This window comes from Xenopus laevis, chromosome 9_10S (genome assembly GCF_017654675.1).
Source record: "Xenopus laevis strain J_2021 chromosome 9_10S, Xenopus_laevis_v10.1, whole genome shotgun sequence".
Taxonomy (NCBI): domain Eukaryota; kingdom Metazoa; phylum Chordata; class Amphibia; order Anura; family Pipidae; genus Xenopus; species Xenopus laevis.
Window position 1 is genome coordinate 9,208,108 of NC_054388.1, and position 24,667 is coordinate 9,232,774.

The 24,667-nt window shown below is 40.5% G+C and overlaps 1 protein-coding gene across 1 annotated transcript in view; it reads left to right on the top strand.

Annotated features, from left to right (window-relative positions):
- Window positions 1–457: 457 nt before the first annotated feature.
- The window catches only part of slc9a8.S (solute carrier family 9 member 8 S homeolog), a 55,040-nt gene continuing 30,830 nt past the window's right edge, over window positions 458–24,667 (top strand). Inside the window, exons 1-7 of the mRNA XM_018238162.2 lie at window positions 458–621; window positions 3,111–3,289; window positions 6,624–6,704; window positions 12,293–12,351; window positions 17,687–17,770; window positions 22,287–22,388; window positions 23,058–23,092. Coding sequence (XP_018093651.1) covers window positions 575–621; window positions 3,111–3,289; window positions 6,624–6,704; window positions 12,293–12,351; window positions 17,687–17,770; window positions 22,287–22,388; window positions 23,058–23,092 — 587 coding nt within the window. The 5' untranslated portion in view covers window positions 458–574. The remainder of the gene's footprint in view (window positions 622–3,110; window positions 3,290–6,623; window positions 6,705–12,292; window positions 12,352–17,686; window positions 17,771–22,286; window positions 22,389–23,057; window positions 23,093–24,667) is intronic.

Genomic DNA, 24,667 nt, shown 5'->3' on the forward strand with positions numbered 1-24,667 from the left:
TATGTATAAATACAAATATACAGAGAAGGAATGTTCTGGGCACACAATAAGTTATACCCTCATACTGTACTGTCTAAGGGAATCAGTATGGCACCTCCTTCCCATATGTATAAATACAAATATACAGAGAAGGAATGTTCTGTGCACAATAAGCTATACCCTTATAAGGGAAACAAAATGGTGCTTCTTTTGCCTCAGAAAAGTGAGCACTTGAGTGTTGGGGCTCTGAGGCAGGGAGGGAGGACATGATATAGGGTCAGTTAGGGCTTCTACATAAGTACACTTAATAATAGTTCAAACATTGGCCTCCACCTGGTCTTATGGCTGCAGCCCTAATAGGACACATCACACAGACATAGCCCTGAGTAGTAACTACTGTCACCTCAAGCATTTCTATCTCCTAGGCAACAACCCGCGTCATCCCCATCCGGGAACCATTTCCGTATCAGAGGTGACGTCACTTCAGTCAAGTCTATGGTGACCGAGCTGGATAGATAAGCTGCTGTGACAACTGTTCTCAGAGGGCGGAAGCCGATTGAAACTTATCGGATGTCCGGGAATATTGCACGCATTTATGGTTATTTTGGCTTCGCGTGAGAGTGCCAAGATGGCGGAAGGCGAGTACGTATCTTTATTATTACCGGGTTCGAAGGGAAAATGTTTATTCCGTTATATACGGGCGGGTGGAATACAGAGGCAGCCGGAGGCTTATTATAGAGGATGTTTATTTCTATTCTGGGCGTTCATTTTGGTTGAAGCTGTAGTTTCCTTGTGCTGCAGATTCACCTGTTACCCGCGCTGCAGACTGGCCTCTCCCTGAGGACTTTATAAAATCAGAGGCCCTGTGATCATTGCTTTTATTTTGTACAATAACAGCAGAGCAGCTGACACCAGTTCTCTTTGTTGACATTTCTGTTTGTAGGAATTCCTTTAATAATACTCCACAGCCTGTCAGTGTTAAACATTCCCTGCTGTATTCATCAAATGTATTATTTTAGCCTCAGATTATATCATGTTTGCTAAAGTGGATACATGATGGGATTGCTTATGGTTTTTGTGCTGCTATCCAAGTGGAAATAATTCTCTGTCTGGAGTTAAAAGGAGAACTAAACCCTAAAAATAAATATGAACAAAAATGGCATATTTTATATAGTGAATTTATTGCACGAGGCTAAAGTTTCAGCTTGTCAATAGCAGCAATGATCCAGGACTTCAAACTTGTCACAGGGGGTCACCATCTTGGAAAGTGTCTGTGACACTCACATGCTCAGTGGGCTCTGATTGGCTGTTGAGAAGCTAAGCTTAAGGGTCGTCCAGTACCGTAACTGGAGGGGGCCCGGCTGCGTGTCACGGACCAGGGCCTGCCCCCCTCTGTACGGCCCGAATTTCAGTGGCGCATGGCGCTGCCGGGTGGATTTCAGTGGTGCGTGGCGCTGCCAGGGGGGTGCCTGAGGGTCTGCGGGCCCTGACCCGTTCGCACCCCCTGCTCCCCCGGTAGTTCCGCCACTGGGGTCGTCACTAATTATCCAGCAGAAAATGAAGTTGGTCTCTAATATAAGCTGATGAAAAAAGGGCTGATTATTAAAGGATATGTCAACCCAAAACAATTATTTTTGGCCTAAAAAAGAAAACCTAATTCTAAGCAACTTTGCAATATATATTAATTACAGATTTCCTATGTTTCTCTTAGTTATATATGTATTGCTATTGAAAGGAGTGTTTGTCCCTTTCTATTTTCTGCCCTGGTGGCTCTGGCTTGTGAAACAATGTAACCTAAACCAACGGATTAACAGACCTGTCTTGCTGGAGCAGACTGGATTTTGCAACATTGTTTTAAAAGTCAGTAGTTAAGCAAATGCTGATTTCAATAGCAATTACATTTACAGAAGGAAAGCTACCAAAGTAGTTTATTGCCAATATATTATCCACAACAGTGCAAGCTAGAATGTCATTCTTATTCTTTAGAATGCTTTTCCATTCCTGAGTAAACCGCTCTAGACACTGTCTCTGTTTGTTTAGGATAGCAGCTGCCATATTAGCTTGCTGTGACATCACTTCCTGCCTGAGTCTTCTCCCTGCTCGCACATAACTCTGAGCTCAGGTTACTGCAGGGAGGGGAGAGGAGCATACTGAGCATGCTCAAGCCCAAGCCCTGGAGGTTTAAGATGAAAACAGGAAGTCTGATACAAAAGCCCATGTGTACACAATAGAAGGAAAGAAATGAACAGATCTTCCCTGCTGAAGGGCGGTGGTTGCCTTGGGCTGGTACAGAAACCCAAATCATAATGGGGCTTATTTATAAATACTGGGCAAATTTGCACCTGGGCAGTAACCCACAGCAACCAATCAGTGATGAGCTTTTTTCAGCCGGCTGCAGGTTGAACACTGAAAGCAATCATCTGATTGGTTGCCATGGGTTACTGCCTAGGTGCAAATTTGCCCAGTGTTTATAAATGACCCCCAATGTGCAACATTTCTACCTACTTCTTTAGCAAGGCTTTAGTTATCCTTTAAAGGAGTGGTTCTCCTTTAGGTTAACTTTTAGTAAGAAATTTTTCAATTGAAAATTTTCATTATATATTTTTTTACAGTTATTTTTTTTTTTTTTAATTATTGCCTTCTTCTGACTCTTTCCAGGTCACTGACCCCATCTAAAAAAAACGTATTTAAGATTAAAAATCGTTATTACTACTTTTTATTACTCCTCTTTCTATTCAGGCCCTCTCCTATTCATACTTGAGTCTTTTATTTAAATCAGTCCATGGTTGCTAGGGGAATTTGGAGCCAGCAACCTGACTGCTGAAATATAAAAAGCTAAATAACTACAAGTAATAAAAACTGAAAACCAATTGCAAATTGTCAGTCTCTACATCATACTAAAGGTTACCTCAAAGGCAAACGATTCCTTGAATATTTTATTTGGTTTTATTTCCGTTATCAATCTGTCCAATATATTTCTCAGCTCTACTTTGAGATAATAGTAGTAAATGGGTTACTTTGTTTTGTTTTTACATTTTAGGAATGAGAGCAGTATTTAGATTTTGTATAGCACAGGATACATGTTTTTCTTGCCTTACCTAGCTAATAAGTGAACCTTTTATGTTTTACAGATTTCACAATGTCAGCCATGGAGATTTTAACACCACCTTCTTCACTACCCTTGCAATTTCGACAAAGCTTGTGCTTCCTACGCCAGAAAAACCAATTATACCAGTACAAACTGGGGTACAAGCTCAGCAGGAGGAACAGTCAAGTGGCATGTCTATATTCTTTAGTCTTTTAGTTTTAGGTAAGTCTAACTATGGAAATTTGCTTTTATCTATTGCTGTCTCTGATAACCTGTGTGCAGTCACATAAGGTATTTGGTCTTGGAAATCTTATGTGCCGTGATTTGTGATATCCTTAGATTTCCATTATTTATTATATGGTGCATGAACTATGTCAATTAGGTCTTTAAAAGTAATATTTATGTACAGAAGCTTCTTTTATTTATATTATTTATGCTGTACAACAGCGTTGTAGCAACTGATTTAATGTTATGTAAGACATGGGATTTTAATAATATTTTGTTGCAGTTAGAGAAACAGTAACACCAAAATATGAAAGTGTTTTAAAGTAATGAAAATGTAATGTAGTGTTGAGCTGCAGTGGTAATACTGGTGTGTTTGCTTCAGAAACTCTACTATAGTTTATATAAACAAGCTGCTGTGTAGCCATGGGGGCAGCCATTCAAGCACAGGATACACAGTAGATAACAGATAAGTACTACTATAGTTTATATAAACAAGCTGCTGTGTAGCCATGGGGGCAGCCATTCAAGCACAGGATACACAGTAGATAACAGATAAGTACTACTATAGTTTATATAAACAAGCTGCTGTGTAGCCATGGGGGCAGCCATTCAAGCACAGGATACACAGTAGATAACAGATAAGTACTACTATAGTTTATATAAACAAGCTGCTGTGTAGCCATGGGGGCAGCCATTCAAGCACAGGATACACAGTAGATAACAGATAAGTACTACTATAGTTTATATAAACAAGCTGCTGTGTAGCCATGGGGGCAGGATTGAGCCGCAGGAGAAATGGCACAATTGGTGGTGGGGCAGAAAGAGACAGGACAGGTTTGTGAAAAAAGTGGTGGAGATCGCGAGAAAGCAGGATTATTGCTTTATTGCATATAAATACCCTTTACAGAACTGGGGATATTTTCCCTTTAAATCATCATCTTGCACAAGCCTTTAGGGATGGTAAGTGTATTGCCGCTCACTACTGCAGAAAAGTACTTCAGTTAAAAAAAACCAAAAAACGAAACCTACTATTTTCCACATGACCTCTCGGCAGGAAACTCGTGCTACACTTAATCATTCAAGTCAATGGATTCAAATAAGCAACAATTCCCTCTTTATGATTCTTACTTTTCCTGCCGCCACCCCAGCTCTAATATTGGTCTTGTGTATTAAAGATGTGGCCTGCACTGTGAGACCCACTCTGTTACTATGACTCACGTAAGGTGAATCGTCATCACTGCTCCTTTAGTGATACATTAAAGTGGTTGTTCACCTTCAAACAACTCGTTGTTTTCAGATAGATCACCAGAAATAATGACTTTCCAGTTAGAATATTGATACAGTAGTTGCTAATACTCCAGAGATACTGCTGAGAAATGTATCAACTCAATGTTCCAAAATTGTAACAGTTTAGAGGCTACACCTGAATTCCTGAGCTGCCAGTCTCCAACACAAGACACAGGAACATTACACTTTAAACTTAGAAAAAGAGTAAAAAATAATGGAAAGTAATTGAACAAACTCTTTATTTCTGGGGATCTGAAAACAACTGAACTGAAAAAAGTGTTTGGAAGGTGAACAACCGTTTGGGTCAGTCCACACGAGCAGATTCGGGGAGATTAGTCGCCGACTAAAACGAAAATCGTCTGAGACAATGCACACACGGTGCTTCCCCCGGTGGAGGGCAGGGGGAAGGCAGTTTGGGGGGGATTGTCGCCCCGAAGAAGAGGCGATTTGTCACTGGGCTGACTAATCTCCCCGAATCTACTCGTGTGGCCTGACCCTTAAGGAAATTTTGCCTCATTCCAAGAATCCAATTTTTTTTCTGTGCCCTTTTTATGAAAGGGGATGTATAGTCTGATACTGGTAAGGTTCTTGGAGAAATTTTTTAGTAAAAAATGTAGCATTTAAAGGCACCTTCCTTGATTGACTCTGGTTATTTTTTTAAACAGTTTTTTAAAATAGTTTGTTTTGCAAAGGGTGTTGCCGCGTTAAAGCTGCTATACTCTTCCTAGTCACAGCAACCGGTATCTTGTCATGCAGTCACCCTCTTACCATGAAAAATGGCAGAATATTGATTTATTTTTTAAAAACATTACATTTAAAACTTGGCAGCACTTCTGAGATATGGCAGTACCCCTGTTGTACAAGAACAGCCATATTAATGTTTTATCGTTTTCTTCCTAATGGATTTCCGTGATGACCCTTTTAACATTTATTTTTTTTAAATTCTATATAAGCTTTGTTAGCAAGCAAAAAACAAATTACAGACTATAAACTTCCTTCCTGATTTGCTGTGTGTATGAGGATTTCCTGGAATATGCATACAGGAAGTCTGGTGTGCAAAGAGTAAATGCTGCACATTACATATTGGTCTTTTTTAACCCAAGGCACCCACAGCCTTTTAATATAAAAGACATGTTCCTCAGATTCCCCTAATAGATCCCCAACTTTTTCTGCTGATTCACAGCATATGCTCTAGGCTCCTGTATGTTAACTGAGCTCAGGGGCCCAAGATTAGCATGAGTACAATGCAACCTTTATGGATGAATGGTAGACTCCTTGGATCAAATAGCTGCTGCCCAAATTGAAACGCTGCAATGAACCCATCTGTAATCCAGTAGATGGGGGTATATTCCCTACACAATGTGTACCATTAGTAGCCATTTGTCCCAAAAGGTTAATTGAAGGTGAAAAATCATGTAGCTCACTCAGTGACTTCTGTGATCACAAGTGCTACAGTCATAAGAAAGTCTTGCTGATTGAGTGTCTTATATCATGGGGCCGCAGTCATGTGATTCAGCTTCTCTTTTCTCTTACCTCTGGAATTCCATTGATTCCCATACTATAGACAATGTCTGCGTATAAAATAGGTGCTAATCATAGTTGCTTCATTTTTAAAGGGGAAGTGAAGTCTAAAATAGAATAAGGCTAGAAATGTCGTATTTTGTATACTAAACATTAACACGAACTTACTGCACCCCAAGCCAATGCACCACAAGCACAGATCCTATCTGATCCCCATTGTAAGCAGCAGTCCTGTCCTGCTTTATGGCAGAGATTCTAGCTATCTGTATAACAGAGAATTCTGTCCCAGTGGCTGCACAGATCCTATCTGATCCCCATTGTAAGCAGCAGTCCTGTCCTGCTTTATGGCTGAGATTCTAGCTATCTGTATAACAGAACATTCAGTCCTAGTGGCATAGATACTGTCACTGTTTTAAGTAGCAGCCTGCTTATTATATAAATATGACATATCAAGATATATTGTATGTATATATTTGACATATTTACAACATTCATTGCTTCTCCTCTTTTTTTTCTTTTTCAGCCATTTGCATCATATTGGTGCATCTTTTGATAAAGTACAGACTTCATTTCTTGCCAGAAAGTGTTGCCGTCGTTTCTTTAGGTGAGTCCTTTCTTTACAACTTTGTGCATGCTGAAACAGCTAGAGGGTAGGTGTGATGGATTGTTCTAAGTTCTCAATGTTTGCCTGTATTAATGCACCTAGGGCATCTACAGCACTGCAATTCAGCAGAACAGGAAAGTCACCCTTTTGTCCCTAGCTTAAAGTCAGCTAATGGCTGCGCATGCTGGGATTTGTCATTCAGCAACCATTAAAATGCCTCAGGGATATAGCACATGCAGATTTTATATATATATATATATATATAAGCCACTTTTATGTGCATGACATGCATTCAGTCCTTTAGTGTGCACACTCTATATAGCTACAAAGCATAGCAAGGAGAGCAGTCCTCTGCTATAAGAATTTATGTAATTAACACTTACGTGCAGTATTTTCCATCACTAATATTTATAATGGCCCAGTGCCCTGTAACATGTTACGATCTATATGTGTCCCTTGTCTAATGTCAGGCAACATTTAAAAAAAAATCTTATTTGTGTTTAGATTTTGTAATAGGTTTAAATATCCTGTTGGGGGTGAGGACTGCACCATCTTGTTGATGTAGTCCTCTCCTCGACAACCTGCATTTAAAGGGGAAGGAAACCTAGTCGGCGCAAACCATCCTCCCCCCCCCCCCTGGCATACCCGTCCCGCTGGGCAAATGCCCCTAACTTGTTACTTACCCTTCTGCGCAGGTCCAGTCCAGGGAGTTCACAGACAGCGTTTTAGCGCATGTGCAGTAGGATCATTTCGCCGGTACGGATCTACTGCGCATGCGCCAAAAGTCACGCGCATGCGCAGTAGATCGTACCGGCGAAATGATCCTACTGCGCATGCGCCGTTCAAAGCAGTAAGAAGATCGCGTGGAAGAAGATGTCGTCTGTGAACTCCCTGGACTGGACCTGCGCAGAAGGGTAAGTAACACGTTAGGGGCATTTGCCCAGCGGGACGGGTAGGCCAGGGGGGAGAGTGGGCAACAAACGGGAGGGGGGGTGGGGGGGTTTGCGCCGACTAGGTTTCCTTCCCCTTTAAAGTCCTTGTGATCCGATTGTTTGGCCCCCAAGGGCAAAACAATTAGTTTAGCCCAATATTGCCCGCCTCAAGGTGGGCATAATGGGAAAAGATGGATCATTCAGGGAACTGCCTGTATTGATAACATTTTATGGTGTCTCGGATTTTTCCTGCTGAATTAAGTACAATTCCTATTAAGGGTAGGGGCACACGGGAAGATTAGTTGCCCGCGATTTTTAAAAAGTCGTTCGTTTTGTCTTTGCATGCAGCTACATGCAAATTGCCAGCTATTATGCATGCAGCATGATTTGAGATCACCTGTAGCTCCAAAATGCTCAGAGAGACCCTTTTTGGAACGATTTGTCAGAAATAGCATGTACATAGAGAAGTACTGAAATCTCCTACAAGCACACACACAGATTAGTAGGTGCCATAGTATGTAAATTCTTGCGCTGGCCGAGGGAATGAACACGCCGAGATGACTTCCGTCTCATGCGTGGGAGGATAACGTAGCGTGAAGCACTATAGGATATAAATCGCTTGAAATCAAAAGTCGTGCGAAATCTTTCCTGCCCAAAGACGATCGCCTTGTCACGGCGACTTCCTTTTTAACATTCGCGGGCGACTAATCTCACCGTGTGCCCCAAGTCAAACTATGCCTAAAGGACAATGGAATCTGAGGCCAAACTGAAACTGCAGCAAAAGTTATTGCAGAATGCTGGAGGCGAAAGGTCTGTAACCGATAATAAAAGAAAAGACAAGAGTCTTGTATTTGCCCTTCATTATTATTTTAACTTTACCCAGCAGTGAGTTGAAACCCATTCAGGGACCAGGGCTTTATCTTGCTTTTCCTTGCTAGAGATTTCAACAGATTCCTTTAGTCACTCCGTTTTTGTTCCCAATCTCCTCTCTTATCCCCTGAGCCCTCTGGTGGCCACTGAATGGTTTCCATATTGATTAGAACCTTGGACTATGGACCAATTAGTTCATTGTGCATTTTTATTCGCTGACTGCCTTAGAACAAGGGGCGTCCTTGGTTATATCTTGACTACAAAGCTGACGTGTCTGGGATGAGGCTCTAATAATGGGCATCTTGTGATTGTCTGACTGTGTTGGGAAGGGCCCATTCTGTCATGTGCTGATTCATGAGCTATTTCTAAAGGCTGCAATCGTTGCAAAAGCCTCTTTCAGCTCTGCAGGAAATCATTTTTGTGTTGCAATCTTTTTTTAAGTCTGTTTAGACAAGGTGACTCTTCTTATAAAGTTCTTTAGCTCCTAGGGCTTCTTCAGAAGCTCTGCCTGTTAGTTGGGAGGGGTTGTATTTAAACCAAGGTTGTCCAAACTGCAATCAACTATAAACAACCCCACTCCAGCAGTGCTGGGAGAATTGTAGTTCAACAACAGCTGGGATTTGGAAACTTGGATACTTGTGGTTTATAAAGTACAGTTCTTTATGGTCTGGCTCTGTTTACTTCCTTTCATTAACCCCCCAAAATTCCTATGTTTATTACTAACAATAACCTTTGCTTTAATCCTAAACTGAGGGACATTGGAAATTGTATAAAAAAGTGATTACAGACATTTTATTAGTTTTGTTTCAACACTTAAGGTGGCCATACACAGGGAGATCCGCTCATTTGGCGATTTCGTTAAATGAGCGGATCACTCCCAGATATGCCCACATTGAGGTTGGCGATATTGGGCTAATCCAATCGGCCCAATGATCGGATCAGAATTTAGGCAATACAGGCGGTCAGATTGCGGGACCGCATCAATGTACAAATGTGGCCGCGATCCAACGAGTTTTTTTAACCGTCCCGATCAACATCTTGCCGACTTTCGCCGAGATATCGATTGGGGACGCCTGTCGGATGGCCCCACACATGGGCCAATAAGCTGCCGACTCGGTATGTTGCCTTTAGAGATTTAATAAGGGTCAAATTGAATTTTCGAAAAAAAAATTTTGGTCAAAACTCTCAAATTCTAATTGTGAATTTTCCAAGCTTGATTTGAGTTTTAATTCGAATTTTGAGATTTATCATACTCTGGCCCTTTAAGAACTCTAATTCGACTATTCGCCATCTAAAACCTTCCGAATTACTGTACATGTTAATGGGAGAGTTGCAGTGACCAATTTGGAGTTGTTTGTAGCCTTCCTGACGTTCAGGGTTTTTTTTGGAGAAAAAACTCGAATCGAGTGTGGTCGAATTCTATTCGGATTCGAGTTTTCCAATCGGTAAAATTCATCTGAGCTTGACATATTCGATTTTATTAATAGATAGTTATATATTCGCATTTGGAGTAAAATCAAATTCATGTGAGTAAAAAAACAACAACAAAAAAACAGGAATTCGAACCTTGATAAATGTGCCCCTAAGTTAGTTGCATTGCAAGGAAATGCAAAAACTGCACATAATTGTATATTTACTTTAGGGATGCACCGAATCCACTATTTTGGATTCGACCGAACCCCCGAGTCCTTTGTGAAAGATTCGGCTGAATACCGAACCCTAATTTGCATATGCAAATCAGCGAGGGGGAGAGAAAAAGAGAGCCACGCACATAGTATTGTGACGAAAAGTTACATGATTTTAAGCATTTGAATTCGGTTCGGGCAGGAACAAGGATTCGGCCGAATCCGAATCCTGCTTGAAAATGGCCGAATATCGAACCGAATCCTGTATTTGGTGCATCCCTAATTTACTTGCATGGCAAATCAAATGCTGAAATACTACCAACATGCTACATTACTTCTTAAATTGGGAGACCTTCACTTGGCTGACCATTCCTGTACTTCATCTTACAGAATGGATGATTTATATACTTGTACTGATGCCATGGCATGCATGGGTAGAGGTCAGCAAGCAAGTGTATCCAGGGCCGCCATCAGGGGGGGACAGGGGGGACAAGCGTACCGGGCCCGGGCATGAAGGGGGGCCCGGCAGCGCTGCATTTTTTTGAAGATCCGGGCCCCCCTTACGAGCGCCCGAGCCGTACGTCTTGCCTCTTCAGTGCCGAATGCGGAAGTGCCGAAAAGCCGAAGCTGATGCGACGAAAAGACCCGAAGTCACGGAAAAAGCCGAAGTCACGAAGCGCCGAAAAGACCCGAAGTCACGAAAACAGCCGAAGCCGAAGTCCTGAAGCAGCGCAAAGACCCGAAGTCACGAAAACAGCCGAAATTGAAGTCCTGAAGCGGTGAAAAGACCCGAAGTCACGAAAGGAGGCGAAGTTGAAGTACTGAAGCCATGAGTTCAATTGCTACTGAACACCAGTTTGTGTTTTTTTTTTTTTTTAATCCCCTGGCCACCAATGTATTATTTTAATATTCTATAGGCCCCTGCCACCAATCTTTTTTTTAAAACTTTTGTTTTTGGGGCCCCAATTTTTTTTTTAACTCGTAAGGGGCCCCTTGCCACCATTGTTTTTTTTGGGTTTTTTTTTTTTAAAAAAAAATTAATTTTCTTTTTGGTGGCCCCAAATTTTTTTAACTTGTAAGGGGGCCCCTGCCACCAGTTTTTTTTTTTTTTAAAAAAAAATTATTTTTTTTTAAAAATTTTTTTGGGGCCCCAATTTGTTTTTAACTTGTAAGGGGGCCCCTGCCACCATTTTTTTTTTTTTTTTCAAAAAAATATTTTTTTCTCCAAATTTTTTTTTTGGGGCCCCAATTTGTTTTTAACTTATAAGGGGGCCCCTGCGCCAATGTTTTTTTTTTTTTACATTTTTTTTTGTTGGGGCCCCAAGTTTTTTTTAACAGGGGGCCCCTGCCACCAATGTTTTTAAAAAAAAAAAAAATTTAATTTTTTTTTTTGGGGCCCCAATTTTTTTTATAAGGGGGCCCTGACCATCAATAGCTTTTTACAACTTGTGTGGGGGGGGGTTACTTTTTTAGCGCTGATGTCTGTGTGGTCTTTTAACTGCGATGTGGGCGGGATATGGGGCTTGGTCGTCAGTGTGGGCGGGGCCCAGGGGGCCCCAAAAATTTTGTTGTACGGGGCCCCGTGATTTCTAATGGCGGCCCTGAGTGTATCCCAAATCTTATCTGATTGACCCCTGATAGGATAATGATATCCTCCTAAGCTGGAATTTTTTTTAACCAGCCCCAATCATTTGGGGTGAGCATCAGTTTGACCCCAGGCATGCATCAGTCGGCTCATGGTAGCCGATCTTGTAAGTAGTGGCATTTCATTTGTTCAGAGTTTGCCATTTTGGATTCCAGTTTTTGATAAGGCCCCACTTAAATCTGCGTGTTACAGAACAGAAACCCTGCTATACTTTTTAAGAGAACCCAGAACAGCGAAGGGTGTTTAAACATGCACCTTTCCAGAAACAATTACCTGTTACATGGAGAAGCCAAGAGTTTGATGCCCCTTTTAGCTTAGGTGGCATAGGAATCAGTTGGCATCAGCCTTCTCAGGCCAGAAGGGGAATATAGTAACAATTGTTACACTGGGATACATATCTCGGTGGCCTATTCTCTATGTTTTACAACTTGATAAATTATCATCAAAGAGGTGTTGACTGCATTACACCCTCCTGCAATAAGATTACTGTAATCCATTTTTATTTCTGTTCTCCAGGTATTTTAATGGGGGCCGTGATAAAGATCGTAGAGTCCCTGAAACTAGCTAATTGGAAGGTAAGCTCTTAAAACCAGTACCATGTCTTTAAAGGATTAAATGAATGTCAATCCACACACTGATTCTGAAGACTTTAATAATTGGAACTTTATTAAAACTGAATCCTTTTTCCTGTAATCATGACAGATTAATATTAGACTATACTTTTTACTACCATATAGGTGCTTAATATTTTATTTTGGTAGATTCACAGTAGATTTTGGCTGATCCAAACTCCCGGCACAGAGGATTAGATATTGAGCTGAATCCACAAGTGATATAAACTAATTGGGTAATGTAATTAATGGTTTTCTTATTGTCGAGTAACCCATCCCAACCAATCGTCCGTTTACTGTCAGCTGTTTGAAAACAAGCATCTGATTGGTTGCTGCGGGTTACTAGATATGGACAAACCTAAGACTTTTTATTACAGAAGCTGTTTATTAGGGACATTTAACCAGTAACTGCATATGCTGCTTAGCTACAACTTCCAACATGCCTCAACTTGTAAATGCAAAACATGGCAGCTGTACATCCAGAAAGCTTGAGAGGAACATTATTTATTGTTTAACTGGCTCCCGCTGAAATTGATGTGTGCTAGGCATGGAGTAGGAACCTTAGATTGTTAGCTCTGGAGAGAGAACATTATCTGTAAAATGCTACTTAAAGAGGAAGAAAAGTGTAAAATAGAATAAGGCTAGAAATGCTGTATTTTGTATACTAAACATAAACATGAACTTACTGCACCACAAGCCTAATCAAACAAATGATTTATGCTTTCAAAGTTGGCCACAGGGGGTCACCATCTTGTAACTTTGTTATACATCTTTGCAAGACCAAGACTGTGCACATGCTCAGTGTGGTCTGGGCTGCTTAGGGATCATCATAAATTATCAAAACAGCACAAGTCAAATAATATCTGCCAGAAGCCGATACACAAGACTGATTAATAATCAGAATATACAGACTGCACTGGGTCCTGTGTTGTCATGTAATCTAATGTGGAGTTTATAGTTTTTGTATTGTTTAATATAAACTTTCTCCAACTCTGCAGAACCAGTGGCTGCAGCAAAATAATCCTCCCAATAGAATCCCAGTTTATCTGTTTAAATCTGGCTCCATGATCTTTGTCCCTGCAGCTGGAGTTGGAAACAGTAAAGGGGATGTAAAGGCAAAAATAAAATCCAATACAAATCTCTACGCAGTCGCCGACTGCTCTACAGGGAAACAAACAAAGCTGCTTGAGTTCTGCATGGCTGGGAAGTAAGGCGGGGGCTCCCCCTGCTGTTCATAAGTATGATTGTTTCCCTGAAGAACAGTTAGGGACTGTCTGATAATTCCTATCCACAGCAGTAAATGAAGGGAGAATTTCACTGCATACAGTCAGGTTTCTTATAAAAAAAATACACATTTTTTAATTAAAGTATATTGGAGATAGGTTTTTTTTCATTAAAGAAAGTAAAAATGGGATTTTATTTTTTTTGCCTTTACCCTACTCTGCCCTTTAAAGGGGTGGTTCACCTTTGAGGTAACTTTAGTATGTAATAGAATTGCAAAATCTAAGCAACTTTTCCACTGATTATTTTTATAGTTTTATAATTATTTGCCTTTTTCCATTGTCTTTAAAGCTTTCAAATATGCGTCGCTGACGTCATCTAAAAAGTAGCAAATATAGCTACTTTTTATTATTCATCTTTCTATTCAGGCCTCTCCTATTCATATTCCAGTCTCTTATTCAAATCAATACATGGTTGCCAGGGGAATTTGGACTCTAGCAACTAGATTGCTGAAACTGGAGAGCTGCTGAATAAAAAGCTAAATAAGTCAAAAACCTTCAATAATAAAAAATGAAAACCAATTGCAAATTGCCTCAGACTGTCACTCTCTATGTCATACTAAAAGTTAACTCAAGGGTAAACCACTCACTATCTACACTGCTCCATATTGTCGGCTTTGCACAGGGCAGTAATCCTAATGGCCGCATTCAGCACCTGCACATCAAAACCAAACAGCAGGTGGTTCTCATACAGACTTCTACGGAGTTTTTCACGACCCCGTAAGCAGAACGCAACTTTCTATTGGTCGTCCACTCCAATTACTATCTGTATTGTTTTACAGACACAAGGGTCTGAATAGAAATGTTTCCCACGCAGAATGTAGTTCAGTTCTTGATGTACCGCAGGGCTAACTGTATCCTGAATGCACGCCATCATTTTCCGCTATTAAATATTCTTTCAGTTCAGAGAAAAGGTTTGTGCTGCACAGCTGGAGATAATTACGGCAAAAATAACAGGTTTACTGGAAACGAGAAACAGGCCTGCGTTCTAGGCAGAGGCGGAAGGGTTGATGGAAATGTAAAGGCTTCGCTATGGTGCACGATGAGGGTGAAGGCACATGCCACTTATAATGTTCCCACAGGTAGCAGCAAAAGATAAAATATGTTTTAGTCATTCTCAAAAGCCTCAGGAAACTTCATTGGTTTTGGCTAACCGCAGAGATAAAAGCTGCCACCTTGTACTTGAGTTGGCGAGCCTGTTGGAAAGACCCTGTCGGGCAACCAGTCTCTATCTACCGAGGAAATCTCATCTACGAAATAATGCCACCTAGACTTATGAGATCAAGAAATCCGATAAGATTTATTCGCACGGGGAATGGCACTCGCGTATGACACAAGTTGCACATAAACACTCCAAAAACAGTCCCCCAATGTTGGACCTTTTATACCCCTGTAAGGGGGTCTCCAAAGGCTTCAGTTCTGACCAATCGGTAAAAGTCCTTCTTTGCTTTAGTCCATGTTCTATGATGAATCCTCCAGGCCGTCTGGTCTCAGATGATCTTGTCTGGAACATTTTGGGGAAATTGAGACATATGTGATGACGATAATGATGATAACTTCTCAGCAAGTACTTTACAAGCCAAACAGCAAGTGTACAATCCTTTTGATGTAAACAACTATACCCTTCATTATTCTGTTAAACATAATTCAAACTATATATGCTTATACTTAATTAACCTAATTCTTACACACACCTAAAAATAAGATGGTATAACTTAGCCTCACAACCCCATAAATAGGCCAGTAAGCTGCTAAACATCTCCCATTGGGTCTCCCTAGACCCACATTATGATCCAGTCACTGGCTCTCATTCTTGATATGTTATAGGAGTTGTTGTTGAGGCAAAGCTATGTTGCTTTGCCATACAGAAAAATGCAACAGCTATAGAAGGCCTAATTTGTCTGTTGCAGCATCTGTTTGGACCTCCAAGCAGGTTGTCAATGGCTGCCCTTGCTTTGGATTGACTAGCAGCAGTTTTGTTTCAAGGGGAATTGCTATCACATAGGGCAGGAATAGAGAACCAGTCTATATCAAATCATAATACTAATGCCTAGAGCTTATCTTTCTCCCATCATTGAAACTTTCAGGTTTAGACCAATGTGTAGCCAATCAGAACAGGAAAACATTGACTGGACTAAATAAAGACAATGCTTACATTAGAACTTTAAAGGAGAACTAAAACCTAACTAAAGTAGCTAGAAATGTTGCACATGATGTTTTGTGCTTCTGTACCAGCCCAAGGCAACCACAGCCCTTTAGCAGTAAAGATCTGTGTCTCCAAAGATGCCCCAGTAGCTCCCCATCTTCTTTTCTGCTGATTTACTGCACATGCTCTGTGCTGCTGTCACTTGCTGAGCTTAGGGACCCACTCACAATATACAGTACACATAGAATAGAAATGTCACAATATAAGGCTGATTAGTAATTAATACACATAATTACTACATGGCAGCACAGAAACCAGTGCAATTAGCATCAGAATTTAATAATCAGCAAACCTGTAGCATCAGCTTATATTGCAGCCAGGGAAGCTCATTTTCTGCTGGATAATTAGTGATGAGCCCTAAGCTTAGCTTCTCAACAGCCAATCAGAGCCCACTGAGCATGTGAGTGTCACAGACACTTTCCAAGATGGTGACCCCCTGTGACAAGTTTGAAGTCCTGGATCATTGCTGCTATTGACAAGCTCAAACTTTAGGCTGATGCAATAAGTTCACTATATAAAATATGCCATTTTTTTCTCCCACATTCCTTCTCTCAGGTGATGGATCCGTTATCCAGAAACCCGTTATCTAGAAAATTCTGGATTACAGAAAGGCCATCTCCCATAGACTCCATTTTTTCCAAATAATCAATCTTTTTTCCCTGTAATAATAAAACAGTAGCTTGTACTTGATCCCAACTAAGATATAATTAATCTTTATTGGAAGGAAAACCAGCCTATTCGGTTTATTTAATGTTTACATGAATTTCTAGTAGACTTAAGGTATGAAGATCCAAATGACAGAAATATCTGTTATCTGGAAAACCCCAGGTCCTTGGCATTCTGGATAACAGGTCCTGTACCTCTGTTTGTATTTACGCATATGGGAAGGAGGAGCCATATTGTTTCCGTTAGACAGTACAGTCGCCCGGTGACAAATCTCCTCTCCAGGGCGACTAATCTCCCTGAACTGCTTCCTCTGCCTTCCCACCGGCTAAAATGTAAATCGCTGGCGGGATGGCGCTTGGAGCGATTCGTTTTCCGAAGTTGCCCGAAGTTTCCTCTTGAGACATCTTGGGCAACTTTGGAAAACGAATCGCTCCGAGCACCATCCCGTCGGCAATTTACATTCTAGCCAGCAGGAAGGCAAGGGTAGGCAGTTCGGGGAGATTAGTTGCCCGAAGAAGAGGAGATTTGTCGCCGGGTGACTAATCTCCCCGAATCTGCCTGTGTGCCCTGACCCTATTTGAACAGCCTTTGTGCCTGGTGTTGGGGGGGATCTAATTACCCCATGGAAGGATTCCAGTGCTGTGCAGCTCCTATAAGTGACAACAAATGTGCTGATGTGGGACATGACTGTGTTGATGTTTGATCTCAGATGTGCATTACAGAGTGGGGATATTCGGTTTATAATTTACACTCAATAACCTTGACATTCCTAATAATTGTCTCTTTTCATCCAGTCTTGGGTATAGGGTGCAGTAAACTCCAGATATCCTTGTGTATCATTGCCCTTACAGGAGCTTTGGCACATGCTGTGTACTGCTCACGACTGCCAGAAATTGCTTCATGTTGATGTAAATGGTAACACTGTGGGTTGCCATTCATGAACAATGGTTTACTATGGGTTATTTATATAGCGCTTAACACATTTACACAGCACTTTTCAGAGATTATAGGTTGTTACCACCCAAAGTTGCGGCACTGCACGCAATGCTTTTGGGCGATAACCCAAAACAGCTTTTGTGCTGCTGTCTAAAGGGTAAATAAACTCTATTGTAGTTTGTAAATGTTATTTTCTTTCCCCCCACAACAGGAAGAGGAAATGTTCCGTCCCAACACGTTCTTTCTGGTTCTCCTTCCCCCGATTATTTTTGAGTCTGGGTATTCCCTGCACAAGGTAAGTGCTGTATTTTACGTGACTGCCACGGCTATTTTATATTATATATATATTAGCCTGTTGGGAAATTGCTTTTCACGCTCCACTACACCGAACGTTTCTGAGAATCGTAAGACAAAAATGACAAGGGGCCACTTCTGTTGCTCCCCCACATCTACTTGTCACTTAGCGGCTAGGTTATGGCTTCAGCTATTGTGGCATGGCTATTGTCAGGCAAACCACAAAGGGCCACTATATACCTTTCATTTTTCTCTTTGTTAAAGGACAATATTAAGTCCATAGCATATGATTATCTTTAATTTTATTTTGTTTTCCCTACCTTCTGTAAAGGTTTTAATGGTGTAACTTGCAGTTCCAGTGTTGGCTAAGCTTCAGAGAGATCCCATAAAATTATATTAGTATAGGTATTGCACAATTCAGCAGGAACAGTCTCCTAAGTTTGCTCATAGTCTGTACAGAGAGATCCCATAAAACTATGGCAGCATAGGTATTCCCCTGTACTAAGCACAATACAGCAGGAACGGTCCCTAAGTTTGCTCATAGTCTGTACAGAGAGATCCCATAAAACTATGGCAGCATAGGTATTCCCTGTACTAAGCACAATTCAGCAGGAACAGTCCCTAAGTTTGCTCATAGTCTGTACAGAGAGATCCCATAAAACTATGGCAGCATAGGTATTCCCCTGTACTAAGCACAATTCAGCAGGAACAGTCTCCTAAGTTTGCTCATAGTCTGTACAGAGAGATCCCATAAAACTATGGCAGCATAGGTATTCCCCTGTACTAAGCACAATACAGCAGGAACGGTCCCTAAGTTTGCTTATAGTCTGTACAGAGAGATCCCATAAAACTATGGCAGCATAGGTATTCCCTGTACTAAGCACAATTCAGCAGGAACAGTCCCTAAGTTTGCTCATAGTCTGTACAGAGAGATCCCATAAAACTATGGCAGCATAGGTATTCCCCTGTACTAAGCACAATTCAGCAGGAACAGCCCCTAAGTTTGCACATAGTCTGTACAGAGAGATCCCATAAAACTATGGCAGCATAGGTATTCCCCTGTACTAAGCACAATTCAGCAGGAACAGTCCCCTAAGTTTGCTCATAGTCTGTACAGAGAGATCCCATAAAACTATGGCAGCATAGGTATTCCCCTGTACAAAGCACAATTCAGCAGGAACATCCCCCTAAGTTTGCTCACAGTGAACAAATTATGTTTAATTGTGCGAAGGCACCATGGCAACACATGTTTAAATAGCACAGGTGCCTCCAAATGAAAAATGTGTCTATTTGGGAACTCATTTCCGCTATTGTGGCTAAAGCACTTTATATTACTGTAAATATGGTTTTATATATAGAAATGTTGATTCTTTCATAATGAATATGATATTTGTTTCCTGTCTGAAAGAGAAAATTTGAAAAAAGAACTAAAATAATGTTTCGTGTTATTACATAATATATTATGCAACATTCAGCATGTCGCAGAAATAAAATCATCATCATCATCTGCTCAATGCAGGCTGCAAACATATCAAGCTGAGGGATAAGAGATTAAAGGACAACTGAAGACTAAGTGGCAAATTCACTAAAGAGCGAGCTTTTGCCATCAAACGCTCCACCACACTTTGCGCCACTTCGCCAGGCATAAATTCGTTATCACTATGCTAATTCACTAAAATGTGAAGTTGCGTCTCAGCAGATGCACGCTGGCAAAGTTTCGCTAGCGTTAATTCATCAGCACCATTTTTTAGCGATCTATCGCTAGAGTTCAATTCTGCCTTGCGAAACTTTGTACTTTTAAGCTTAGGTCAATTTGAATAGGGAAGGTACATATAGGTCATATATATGTCTTTATTAGAGATGTTGGTGCAAATGCTTGAAGTGGCCACTTATTATTACAAATGTCCAAGGAAGCAAAATAAAGGCAAAAGAGATCCTCTAATGTCCTTGACATGAGCCCACCCTAAAACAACATGCCCCTCAAATTGGTTAAAAAAATTAACACAAATCTTTTATAATTAGGGCTTTTGAAGGCAATCTTTAAAATATGAAAAAAAACACCAGCATTTTTAAGAACTTTTATTACTTTTAGGCATACTGGATAAGATATCACTGACATAAGATTGAAATGTTATCAGTTCGGCAGGTCTAAGCTGTGAAGGAAACTGGCAAAAGAGGTAAAATTCGCACTTTAGTGAATTTGCGGAGTAATGATCGTTCGCCTGGGCGATAAGGCGCAAAACTTCACTAGCAACAGTCTCTTTCGCTGGAGGTTTGTCCTCTACGACTGTTATTAAATTGACGATGTCCCTGCCGATGGGATTCCTGGCAAATTTTTGCTAACGAAAGGCACTTTGCCCTTTAGGGTAAGGTCACACAGGGCGTTTTGGGGAGATTTGGTCGCCTGGCGACAAATCGCCTTGTCTTTGCAGCGAACAATCTCCCCAAACGCCTTCCCTCACTATGCGATGGCTAAAATGAAAAATCGCCAGTGCTAATCGTTTCGTTTTCCGAAGTCGTCCGAACTTTCCTCGTGAGCCACATTCAAATGCCAACTTCTGGCTTTATAGCCGCATGCCTGCTAGCTCCACCACTTTTGTGAGGTCATTGGTGGGGCGAGTCGGCGTCCGTCTATAAAAGGAACCTGGAAGTTGTCTGCGCGCGGGCTGAGGGAGGGCGGGTTAGGGTCGTGTGCAGGTTGGGAAAAAAACGACCCGCACATCACTAATTGTTTGGGTTATAAAATTGGTAATATCTGTGCCTGGTTCATCTAGGTGACTATATTCTACTAAGAAACTGGGCAAGGATTGGTCAAGAAATAATCTATTAATAGTAGAGTTGAAGGAGTATCTAGTGTGCCGTCACTCCACTAGCCCCAGCAGGATAGTCTATAGAAGCTTGGAAAGCATTCTAGGTAATACCAGGAGACTGGAATATTCTGTCCCTGAGCTTTTAAGCCTGCTCTTTCATAAGTGGGAACTGCCGGTGGTTAATTCACTTGCCCTGACTGTACTTAATACAGCAGCTGAGTAGTCATTATCACGTTGAACAATTACATGAAAAGAGATTAAATCAACATGAGTTTAGCAATAAAAAAAGGCAAAGGGATTTGGAATTTCCAGCTCTGGGAGTGCGGATCGGATCTGTGCACGGCTAATTCTGGAATGAATGCAGCCCCGTAGTGGGTGAAAATCGTTTTCCTGAATAGTATAAAAGTATATTACTTTTTAATGAGACTGACAAGCACCATGCCTGCATCAAGTCCGCTTCCATTCCCATTGCATCACTATTGTGTTGGTGCATCTCACTTCATTTTTTCTTGTTTGTGGTTTTTGAGTTATTTCGATTTTTATTCTGCAGCTCTCCAGTTTGCAATTTCAGCAACCCGATTGCTAGGGTCCATTCATTGATCTGAATAATAACTGAAGAGACTGGAATATGAATAGGAGAGGCCTGAATAGGAAGATGAGCAATAAACAGTAGCAATACAAAGAACTTTGTAGCCTTACAGAGCATTTGTTTTATTTTTAGATTGGGCAGTGACCCCCATTTGAAAGCTGGAAAAAGTCAGAAGAAAAAGGCAAATAATTCAAAAACCTTTAAATAAATAATGAATACCAAAAGGTTGAAAAGTTGTTTTCGAATTTTCAATTTTATACTATACTAAGTCACTTAAAAGTGAAACACCCCTTTAAAGGAGAACTAAAACGTAAAAATTAATATGGCTGAATGCCATATTTTATATACTGATCTTATTGCACGAGGCTAAAGTTTCAGCTTGTCAATAGCAGCAATGATCCAGGACTTCAAACTTGTCACAGGGGGTCACCATCTTGGAAAGTGTCTGTGACACTCACATGCTCAGTGGGCTCTGATTGGCTGTTGAGAAGCTAAGCTTAGGGCTCGTCACTAATTATCCAGCAGAAAATGAGCTTCCCTGGCTGTAATATAAGCTGATGCTACAGGTTTGCTGATTATTAAATTCTGATGCTAATTGCACTGGTTTCTGTGCTGCCATGTAGTAATTATCTGTATTAATTACTAATCAGCCTTATATTGTGACATTTCTATTCTATGTGTACTGTATATTGTGAGTGGGTCCCTAAGCTCAGTAAGTGACAGCAGCACAGAGAATGTGCAGTGAATCAGCAGAAAAGAAGATGGGGAGCTACTGGGGCATCTTTGGAGAGACAGATCTTTACTGCTAAAGGGCTGTGGTTGTCTTGGGCTGGTACAGAAGCCCAAAACATAATATACAACATTTCTACCTACTTCTTTAGTTAGGCTTTAGTTCTCCTTTAAAGCTTGGGAGTGACCAAACCCCACACACTAGAATTTTTCAGCGTCAAAATGATATCTGTACCCAGGCTGTCATGGCAACCTGAAACTCCAGGACTCCCCTACATCAACTGGCACATTTGCACATGATTCTGAAACCCTATTGTGTTTATATGCCCAGCCATGAAGCAAGATTTCTATATTAACTGTCAGTAATGTTCATTTTATTTTACTTTCAGGGCAACTTCTTTCAGAACATAGGATCCATCACGCTATTCGCAGTGTTCGGCACGGTCATTTCTGCCTTCATCGTTGGCGGCGGGATTTACTTTTTAGGACAAGTAAGGCACTTTCCGATTCATTCGTGTAATTTTTCACCGGGCTGTGATGAAGCAGCCCAAGTACAGGTATGGAATCCGGTATCTGGGAAACCTGTTGTCCAGAAAGATCCGAATTACAGAAAAGTCTTCTCCCATAGACTCCATTATAATCAAATAATCCAAATTTTAAAAAATGATTTCCCTTTTCTCTGTAATAATAAAACAGTCGCTTGTACTTGATCCCAACTAAGATATAATTAATCCTTATTGGATTCAAAACCAGCCAATTGGGTTTATTTAATCTTTACATGATTTTCTAGTAGACTTAAGGTATGAAGATCCAAATTACAGAAAGAGTCGTTATTTGGAAAACCCCAGGTCCTGAGCATTCTGGATAACAGGTCCCATACCTGTATAGTCCATTCTGATGATCTTTTCCCATGTTGTTGTTGTAAGGGATGAACAAAATCCATCATTTTTGCATTTGTCTGAATACCATGTCCTCCACAAAAAAAAAAACTGTCCAATTGTCTAACCAAAAAAAATCCCAGATATAATTAAATATATAAAAATTGAATTATTTGAACAACAATTTGAAACAATGTAGCAAAAGCCAACTGGAAAAAAAAGTGTGAACAAGCATGCAATGCATTGTGGGAATTGAAGTTTTTGTATTTGTTTTTCTCATAGGCTGATGTCATCTACAAACTCACAATGACAGACAGGTATGTTCATGGTTCATTATTTTCCAATGACACTAAAGGATGAAAAAATACAAAACCATGCACCCCTTCCATAAAAACACACACCAATTCAGAGTACTTTGTTGTAAAGTAGTATGCTGCCATGTTTTATCTCTTTCCCAGCAATCCCTTGAGTCGCCATGGGCAGGGTGTATGTACAGTATTTTACTTTTAAGGGATAACTGTATAGAACATGCTCCCAGCTTTAATCTTGCAAGGGATGTGTTTGACAGATATGAAGCATGATGGAACATCTCTATCTGGGCACACAATAAGTTATACCCTCATACTGTACTGTCTAAGGGAAACAATATGGCACCTCCTTCCCATATGTATAAATACAAATATACAGAGAAGGAATGTTCTGGGCACACAATAAGTTATACCCTCATACTGTACTGTCTAAGGGAAACAATATGGCACCTCCTTCCCATATGTATAAATACAAATATACAGAGAAGGAATGTTCTGGGCACACAATAAGTTATACCCTCATACTATACTGTCTAAGGGAAACAATATGGCACCTCCTTCCCATATGTATAAATACAAATATACAGAGAAGGAATGTTCTGGGCACAAAATAAGCTATACCCTCATACTGTACTGTCTAAGGGAAACAATATGGCACCTCCTTCCCATATGTATAAATACAAATATACAGAGAAGGAATGTTCTGGGCACACAATAAGTTATACCCTCATACTATACTGTCTAAGGGAAACAATATGGCACCTCCTTCCCATATGTATAAATACAAATATACAGAGAAGGAATGTTCTGGGCACACAATAAGCTATACCCTCATACTGTACTGTCTAAGGGAATTAATATGGCACCTCCCTCCTACATGTTTAAGTCCATAAAGTTCAACCCCTCCAAATGAAAACACAGCATCCATACACATACCCCTCCCTACTTTTAATTAAAATTCTATATACGGATAATGGGTTTCTGGATAACAGACCCCATACCTGTATCTCTCTTTTAATGACACATTGTCAGGAGCCCTTGAAGGCCTATATTGAAAATATGGCCCTGCATGTAACCAGTCTGTGATGATTGTGTAGACTGGTAGTCGCAGAGTTTAACATGTCACTAGTCCGGGCTTTTTAATTGTCCTTTTTTGTTTTTACTCTATATTTATTTCAAGGCTAATAAGCTGATGCTAGCTGCATTCATTGTACTGCATGACATGTTCCTACTGTATAAATATTTAATCTAGTGAACGAGATAAGCCTCCGTTTATATGTGACTCACTGGTATCTAGCAAAAACACAGCCTATTAAATCAATATTAAATGCTTGGCCAAAGGAGCCTATTAAAACAACTTCTGTGTAAGTTATATAGTAAGTTATATAGTCATGTCAGGTGTACAGAACAATGAAGGGAAAATCCCATTTAAAGGAATACCATCCTCTTTTCATGAAATTGCAATATTTAAAGCTGCTCTGCAAATGTTTTGCCAATATAGCTTCTCTAAATCAATCTGACCTTACATAAGAGTGCTGTATCCAATGGATATTAGGATTTGTCTGCTGTGACAAAATGTTCTGC